General features: G+C 66.0%; 1 protein-coding gene across 1 annotated transcript; it reads right to left on the bottom strand.

Annotated features, from left to right (window-relative positions):
* Positions 1-2,134: 2,134 nt before the first annotated feature.
* LOC143166344 (glucagon receptor-like) lies at positions 2,135-7,644 on the bottom strand. The gene is made up of 14 exons (XM_076350612.1): positions 7,632-7,644; positions 6,601-6,753; positions 6,239-6,335; positions 5,797-5,904; positions 5,397-5,518; positions 5,186-5,292; positions 4,914-5,070; positions 4,143-4,302; positions 3,880-3,940; positions 3,619-3,688; positions 3,066-3,154; positions 2,709-2,847; positions 2,354-2,395; positions 2,135-2,206 (listed from the first exon to the last, which is right to left on the bottom strand). Exons 2-14 carry the CDS (start codon positions 6,676-6,678, stop codon positions 2,135-2,137), a joined length of 1,302 nt encoding a protein of 433 aa, XP_076206727.1. The 5' UTR covers positions 6,679-6,753; positions 7,632-7,644.
* Between the last annotated feature and the right edge of the window lie 1,252 nt (positions 7,645-8,896).

Genomic DNA, 8,896 nt, shown 5'->3' with positions numbered 1-8,896 from the left:
CCTGCTCCCTCGGCCTGTGTGCGACGGCTCTGCTGGTACCAGAGCTGGCGTGTGGTTTGGGTCGCTGTTTCTGTTTATCACCATCTTGTTAAGTGTTTTATTCTGCTACTTTCCTCCTTGTGTAACCCGTAATGTAATCCTAGAGAGGGGAACACGGTGCTATCCGAGCCAGGGGCTCTGGGTACCTGTTTAATACCCCTGTAACTGGGAGCGTGTGTGCTCAAGTGCAAATTAGTACCCTCACATACGCAGCCCGAGAGCTGTTTCCCTCCCTCAGAGCAGACAGAAGCAGCATGCTCTGCTTGCTGAAAAATAAACGTTTATTTACATCTGAAAAGAGTTAAATGTGCAAAATGGTTTCACGGGGGTTACATCGATCCAGGAAAACTCCTTCATGACTCTCCAGCCTTGAACCCGGCTGCCGCCGAGCCTGGCGCAGCCTCTTGCCTTTCTGTGCTCAAGGCAACCCTCCTTGAGACACTGCACCTGCAGGAGGCTCTCCCCCAGCCCGTAAGCGAAGGGGGCTGGAGGTGGAGAACCACCTGTGTCCACTTGCATCTAGTGGAGAGTGAAAGCTGCTTTCTCCCTCCTGGAGTGGCCTTTTCTGCAAGGTAAAGCATTGCGCGGTAGGAACAACAGACGCAGCAGCACGTCTGTCCTGCTAGTGAAGGTAAGAGCAAGGGGGGGGCTGGGGTGGGGGTGGCATCTGCTGCTGCTCTCGGCTCTTACTAGAGAGCACCAGGGCCGGTCCCAGGGTGGGAGCAGGAAGCCAGATGCGTGCAGCCGTGCGTGAAGAGCACGGCTTGAACCGCACAGCCTCGGATGCTTCGCTTGCAAAGGCGGAGGTGTAGGTGCTCCTGGGTTTCCTAGGGTTCACCAGGCTGCTTGGCCAGGGTGGGCAGCTGGTGTTTTGGCACCCTGCTGGAAAGGAAACATCTCGAACCCCAGCTGTTGCACAGCTGGGCTCGGAAATGCCCGGCCTTTTGTCAGCAAAACGATTCCGGAGCCGAGGGTGGTTTCTGCCCGGGACTGCACAGCTCTCCCTGCTGCGAAGGGGGAGGTGGCTGGGCTGTCCGCTGGGCCTGGGATGTGGGAGGTTGGGCTCAGCTCCCAGCTCGGCTGTAGGCTGCCTGATGCTCAAAAGTCCTTCGCTCTCCCTTCTGATTTCCCCCACCACCACCAGGAGAAACAATGCTGCCCTTAACGCATAGGGTAAATACAAGAGTCGGTGCTCGAGCGTCACGGGAAACTACACGCGTGCCTGCTGCCTGGGCTCTGCTCGCTGTGAAGGGGGGCTCTGGGGGGATCTGCTGCAGGAGGAGCTCAGAGAGCTGGAAAGCTGGTGTTTTGTGCAGCTGGAGAGCAGCAAGGAGGGCGGCAGGTGCTGATGCCGTGTATCAGTGACGAGGGTGGTGAGAAGGTGCAGAAGCACCACCTCGCTACGAAGAGGAGCTTTGCAGGATGACTCTGGGATGGATGTCTCGGAGCTCTCGGGGCGTTGGTGAGATGGTCCTTGCTTAGGGCAAGGAGAACGTGAAGGTGATGCCCTGGATTGGAGCGGTGGTGGCATGGCCCAGGGCGCAGCAGGAGGTGCTTGTTCATCCGGGCAGTGGGGCAGCGGATCTGTGCAGCGGTGCCGGGCTGACGGGTCTCCCGTTCCCCGCTGCTTGCCCTCTGCTGATGGCGATGGCCAGGCTCCCTCTCCAGCCACCGTGATCCCCTCCTGCAGATGCCCAGGTTGGTGCGGATGGGAAGGGGGTTTCCCATGAGCACGTCTGGTGGATGCCGACAGAGGTAGCTGATGGTGTACAGGCAGCGGTAGACGGCAGCAGGCGCGTCTCCCCTTGCAGTTCACCAAGCCCAAGCGAGGTGAGGCTCTTCTGAGGGGGCAGCGATGTCCGGTAAGAGCCAAGGGTGCCTGCTTCCCCCTCGGACCGCAGCGGGGGGACGTCCCCTCCAGCAGTTCCAGTGCTCTCAGGTGCGGCACGGCGGAGACACTGGTCCCAGCCTGGCCATCCCGGGTGGGCGCTGCTGCAGCACGGCCTCCCCACGGCCCACTGCCCTCCAGCCGGGCCCCCGCACCCATCGCGGCCAGCAGCCCCTCTCCTCTGGCTCTGCGGGGCCGGTCGCCGCATTACTGGGCGCAGCAGAGCACCGGGTGGTCGAGCTTCCAGAGCTGCCACTTCTTCTTCATCTCTGATTTCACCTGCCGTGGCGGGGGAGAGAGCGGGGGCTTTTCCCTGGCCGTGCCCTCCCCGCAGACCGAGCAGGCAAGGGGTGGGATGGCAAAGCCACCGGCCGAGGCAGGGCTGAGCCCCAGCGCTGGGCAGGAGAAGCTGCAGCGGGTACGTACCTCCTTATTGGCAAAGCAGTACAGCACGGCCACCAGGAAGCCCTGGAGGGAGAGCAGGGGAGTGAGCCCCCAGCGCCACCCCCTCTCCTGGGGCTGGGATGGGCTTAGTCTCCCCAGGTCGTTTCTGGGTGCTTTTGGGGCCAAGGTCCCCCTGTCACCACTGCCTCAGAGAGCACAGGAGGCACCATCACGTACTCAACAACAGGGCTGGGGGTGGGAGAGCCGGTGTCCCCCTCCCTGAGCCCAGTCACAGGCTGGGGCACCATGGGGAGAGCGAGCTGGATGAGGGACCCCCTAATTCTTGCTCCATGGTGTGCCCAGAGCAGAGCAAGGACATGTCACGCTCCCACCTCACCTGGAAGGAGTTGAGGAAGAGGGTGAAGAACACCTTGACGTAGCGCAGGATGCCCGTGGTTTGCTCGTCAGTGGCGAAGATGAAGACGACCTCGTGGATCCCGAAGAGGGGGATGAGGGTGAGCGTGGCTTTGGCCAGCCTGAAAGAGTATAAGGGGACCCCTCCAGCAGCGAGTACTAAAGGGCTGGGGCACAGGTGCAGGCAGAGACGAGCTCTTAGTTAATCTCAGGATGGTTGTTTAATGATGTGCAGGATGGAGGAGCGAGGTGGAGGTGGCCGTGGAGGTGGATGTGGAGGTGGTGTAGCCCCAGGACCAGGGGGGATCCACAACCAACCACCCCCTCCCTCCCGGCTCACCGTAGCTTGTAGTCTGCGTAGCCCTTCTGGTTGGCACGGAGCTTGGCCAGGATCACCTTGAGGATCCGCATGAAGATCAGCAGGTTGATCTGGGGGGGGGGGAGACAGTGCAGGTGCCCAGCACCCCCACCCCTCGCAGCCCACCCTGGCCATGATACGCACCCTCGGGGGCCGCAGGAGATGACACCCCCCCCTGTACTGCCAAGGCTGCTGCAGCCCAACAGGGCTGGGTCCCCAGACGTGCCCTTCCTCCCCTCCCGCCATTCCAAAATCCCGGCTAGGAAGCAGCAGGGGCCACCCCTAGTCCCCTTCGCTGGGGCTCAGCGCAGCCCCCCCTGCACAGACCCCTGGAGCCTGGGGGTTAGCAAGCTGGTGCAAAAAAAACCCAACCATGTGCATTTAGCGTGATGCCTTGGAGGCCAACCCCTCCCTCCTGGGCTCTGCGGGGAGCTGCCCTGGGGGTTGCTGCCCCCCCCTCGCCCCCCGGGGCCGGGAGCCAGGGGCTGAGCTGCTGTTCTCCGAAAAGGTGTGGGGCTGGCAGGTGCCCCCCTACCAGGGAGGCGAGCAGGATGGGGATGCGGATGATCCACCAGTAAGCCATGTTCTCATTCAGTGCCCAGCACCTGCCCAGGGAGACACGGAGAGCAGCGCCATCACGCCGTGCCAGGGGGTGCAGGATGAGGCCACGAGCGTGCCAGCCCCGGCGAGATGGGTCGGGGTCCCACAGCAGTCTCCGTCCCACTCCCCAGCCGAGCCCCAACCCCAGCCTAGGGCTGAGCATCCCGGCGGGACCCCCCCATCCCTCCCCACTCACTCCGCGTTCTCCTTCAGGTACTTGGCGGCCATCCAGGGCACCACGAACACCACGGGGGTCCCTGCAAGTCACACAGCAAACCCTGTAAAACCAAGCACCCGCCTGAGCTGAGAAACCGGCCCCGGGGTGGGGAACACCATGGGGGGGACGCCCAGGGTCGGCAGAGCCCCCACCCCGCACCTTCCCGGGGCCGGTTTGGGCCGCGGCGCTCGCCAACGCAGGGCACCATACCCGGCCCCACCCCACGCCTGGGTGGCCCCTACCCCAGCCCAGGTAGAGGTAGAGCCTGTAGTAATTCTTCTCGGAGAAGACTGCCCCGATCAGCAGCTTGTAGAGGTAGACGGCTTCCACCAGGAACCAGTAGTGGTTGGCCAGGATGCAGTACTGCATCAGCACCTGCGCCGCCCGGCAGCCCAGCGCGGCCTGCGAGAGGAGACCCGCCGTGGGGCCGGCAGCGCGCCCATGGGGGCACGGGCACCCCGAGAGCTCACCCGGAGGGCTCACAGGCACCCCAAGAGCTCATCCCATCAGGTGTATAGTGCCGCACGGGCACCCCCAAGAGCTCGCCGGGCACCCCAAGAGCTTGCCTACTGGGAGCACAGGCACCCCAAGAGCTCAGCCATGGGGGGCATGGGCACCCCAAGAGCTTGCCCAGAGGGTGCACAGGCAGCATAGGCACCTTGAGACCTTGTCCATCAGGTGCATGGGCAGCACGGGCACCCCAAGAGCTCATCCCTCAAGTGCATGGTGCTGCACAGGCACAGAGCTCACCCACCAAGTGCGCAGGTACCCCAAAAGCTTGCCCACTGGGTGCATGAGCAGCACAGGCACCACAAAAGCTTGCCCACTGGGAGTATGGGCACCCCAAGAACTCGCCCACCAGGTGCGCTGGTATCCTAAGAGCTCGCCCACCGGGTGCCTGGGGCTGCAAGGCCACCGGCACCCAGCTGCACACCCCTCCCCGGGATGAGGGTCCCCACCCCGATTCCAGCCCAGCATTGAGCAGGGCCCCCCCGGGGGGTGGGAGCACTTGCCTCGTGGCTCAGCAGAGCTTCCCAGTCGGCCACCTGCACCACCTCCATGCCCCAGCGCTTCTCCAGCAGCGCGTCCTTCACCATCACCGAGGTCGCCCGCAGCCCGAAGGAGGCGAAGAGGTTGGCGTGGATGTAATTCCTGGTGCAGCGCAGCTTCCTGCCGAGAGTGAGGGTGTTGGGGGGCCAGGCAGGTGGTGGGGGCACCCCTCAGCTCGGCCATCACCATCCGGGAAGGACGAGGGGCAGGACCGTGTCCCCCCCAGCTCTCCTACCTGATGACGGTGAGGACGAGCAGGGCAGAGACGAGGGTCAGGAGCGACAGCGAGTACCCCACGGTGTAGAGCACCTTGAAGCTCACCATCAGCCGGCGGGCACCCTCCTGCAGCAAGCACCGTCCTGGTGAGCCTGGGCGAGCAGCACCCGCCTGTGCAACCAGGGTGCCCCTGCCCATCCCTGCCCCGCAGCCGGGCCAGGGCATCCCACCTCCTCCATGGTGGACTCCATCTCCTCCTCGCACTGCGAGTAGTCCCGCCAGGGCTGGCTGCCATTCACCGTCACCCACTGCCCGTCGGCACCACACCTGCGGCTCACCAGCCCGTGTTTCACTGCGGACACAAAACACTGGTGTGTTCCCTCAGGCTCCCCCAAACCCCTCTCCTGGGACGATGGGTCGGACTCTACTCAGCCCCAAAGACCCTCTTCCAGGGCAGGTGCAAGCGGGGCACGAGCTGGCTCTGCTCCGTGCCCCGCATGTCCCCTTACCCCCAGGTCTGCTCGTGGGTCCCTCTCCTGCAGGCAGGAGGGGAAACCCCGAAAGCCTCTCCCCCCCCGGCATGGCTCAGCCCTGGCTTCCAGCTCCGGGGTGGCAGAGGGTCATCATCACCTTTCTCAAACCAGGGCAGGTAGAAGGGGCAGGAGACGTTGACAGCAGTGCCAGGGCTCCCGTCAGGCCAGCAGGCGTACATGTCGAATGTCCGGTTGCAGAAGAGCCCTTCCAACAGCAGCAAGGGGGGGAAAAGCCGATGGTCAGACGCTGGCGGCACAGCCACATCCATCCCCGCCATCCCAGCCAGCTGCCAGCACCTCCAAAGGGGCTGGCATCACCCGGAACGGGGCCCTGGTGCCCCACGCCAGCCTCGGCCCCCTAGGGCATCCCAGCCCTGGGCATCCCACCTGAGATGTGGAGACACCCGTCAGCCCCTGGCTCGTCCCTCTGTAGGCGACCAGCGCAGAGGATGCTGAAGGAGGGATAAAACCCAGCCCCAGCCGTCGCCCAGCTCCGCATGTCCCCACGTCTGACCCCGAGCTGGGGCACAGCCGGGTACCTGCCGGATAGGGCTCGCTTGCCATCCTCCTCAAGCACTCATCACGGTACCGCATCCACTCCTCGAAGGTCTTCTCCAGTACCTTGGCCCCGCCGTGCTGCAAGCCCAGAGCTGGGTCAGAGCCTCCGGCTGGCCGCTGCACACCAGGGCACGGAGCCCGTGTTGGCCTGCCCGCCCCACCGTGGCACCCGGCGTCTCCCCACGCCGGCTGCCTGCATCCCCCCGATGAACTGCTGTGTGCCGGCTTCCTCGAGACAGGCAGGAATGTGTGACAAAGCCAGGACCGAGCCCGTTCACAACGGGTCAAAGCCCAGCAGTGCCAACCCAGCTGCCCCATGGGCCAGCCCCAGCTTGCCCCTTACCGTCACGGAGGAGAACAGGCACATCCAGGCAAGATGGACGAGGCTCCGCCGGTACCCAGACCCGAGCACGTCCCTCATAGCTTCCCCCACCAGCCCGCAGCCAGTGCTCCCAGCGCCAGGGTGTGTCTCCAGGCTATGCTGGGGACCTGGATCCTGGGCGAGAGGTGGAGAACTGAGGACGGCACAGCTCTGCCGGCCGCCCACGCTGGTGCGGACGAGGAGACGTGCTCCCCGAGGCAGCGGAGGAGAACTGGGGTGTGAGTGCCAGCCACAGGGATGCCCTGGGCTGCCACAGCCCCAGGTCACTTCCCTGCCAGAGCCAAAACCTTGGGGAGCATCAGGCAGAGCAGCCGGGAGCGGGGGCATAATTGGATCACACCTCTTGGCTGAGCCTGGCCAGCTTCCACGCCACTGCTGCCAGCCCCCAGGGCGGCTGGCCAGTGAGGGGGCCATGATGCTGAAGTTGGAGGGGAGCAAAAGCCATCCCGGTAACCGATGTGACAGCCCTCGTGCCACCACTGCTCACCCCGGCAGGCGGCCGGCACCCCACGGGTGCCCTGTTGCCACCAAGCCCCGGGAAGGGGCCAGGGCTGCAGGGACGACCCCAGGGGAAGGCAAGGACACCTCTCCGGGGGCTCCCCTGGGACCCGCCGTGCCGCCCCCCCACCCCGCTGCCTGCCAGCCAGGATGGGACCCCCCAAATCAGCTGCACCCCATCGCCTCCCGGCCCCATTCCTGCCCACAGAGACCACCTCCGCAGTCCCCCCGCCCTGCCCAGCCCAGCCGGGGGGCTCTGGAGGGAGAAGCAGCCCGGGGCCCCGCCGGGACTCCCCGGCCACCACGGACGGCCCCAGTCCGGGACCCCCCTTCCAGCACGGACGCCCCCCCGGTCTGCGCCCACCGGTGCTCCCCGGCCAGCACGGATGCTCCCCGGTCCCTGCCCCCCCGGGGCTCCCCGACCGGTCCCGCTCGGTGCCCGCGGGGGTCCCGTTCAGCCCGGGCTGTCCCACCGCCTCCCTCCGCCCGCTTACCCTGCGCGGCGGCGGCTCCGCAGCCTCGGTATTACCGGCAGCACCGGCTGCCGCGACGTGAGCGCGGCGGCGAGCGAGCGGCGTCTGCGGCGGGGCCGCCTCCCGCCAGCGCCGTGCCCCGACGGGGGGGGGGGGTGGGGGGGTGCTGGGGGGCGGCACCGCCTCCCGGGGCTCGGGCCGCCCCGACGGGCCCCGGGGGGTCCCGGGCGCCGCTGCTCCCGCCCCCGCGGAGCTCCGGCACGGCCCCCACAGAGACCCCCGTTGCATCACACAAGGACGGGGATGAGGGTCCAGCCCTGCCCGGGGTCCCTGCTTGGGTCACACGGGGATGGGGATGAGGGTCCAGGTCCAGCCCCGCTGGGGGTCCCCAGTTGCATCACATGGGGACAGGGATGGGGGTCCCAGCCCTGCCCGGGGTCTCTGGTTGCATCACATGGGGACAGGGATGAGGGTCCAGCCCTCAAACTGTGGGTCACAGGGATGGGAACATGGTTCCAGACCCCCTCGGTCTCCCCCAGAGCCCCCCCCACCCCCGCCATGCAGCCCCAGGGAGAGTCACGGGGGTCCTTCACCTTCCAGGTTTGGCATCCCGATGGCTGTCCCCTGGGCTGGGTGCTGTGGGGTGCCGGCATGCTGGCAGCCCCTCGTCGTGCAGAGCCCTGCACAGGCAGGGTGGGGTGCTGGGAGTCACCCTCCCCTGGGGACAAGAAGCAGGTGGCCGCGGGGACGATGCTGGATCCGGCACAGGGACACAGCCCGTGACACGGGTCCCATTGTCCAGCCCAAACAGCAGGGAAACCACAAGGGCAGGGACAAGCCGTGGGACAAGCCCGGTGGCGCTGGTCACGCTGCCTCCCCGGCTGCCCCACGTCTTCGCAGTGGGGAGGGACCAGGCCTGTGCTGACCCACCGCCACCGCCCAGGGCAGGGCTCACATCCAGCCTGGTGAAGGGCAGGTGAAAGCGGTTTTCCTATCAGTGGAGCAGGCGGAGGAGATTTAAAGGACGGCTGAGCCCTCCCTGGAAGCCCCTGGGGACCCTCCAAAGCCCAGCAGCAGAGCCCCTCCAGACTCCCACCTCCCTTCCAGCACGGCCGTGCCTTCCTTCCGCCGCGGCTGGCGAAAGCGCCGGCAGGCCGGTGCTGGCCCTGCCCCGCAGTGGGGCGCCTGGTTTATGCCCTAAAACTGCTGCTGGCTGAACGCATCAGAAAATGCATTTATTTTGCAAAAATGGGATGTTTACCCCAAAACCGTTCCGGTGGGCTCAG

The sequence above is a fragment of the Aptenodytes patagonicus genome, chromosome 13, assembly GCF_965638725.1.
Source record: "Aptenodytes patagonicus chromosome 13, bAptPat1.pri.cur, whole genome shotgun sequence".
NCBI classification, from domain to species: Eukaryota; Metazoa; Chordata; class Aves; order Sphenisciformes; family Spheniscidae; genus Aptenodytes; species Aptenodytes patagonicus.
Note: the sequence above shows the minus strand (reverse complement) of the source record. Positions and strands in the feature narration are given on the sequence as shown.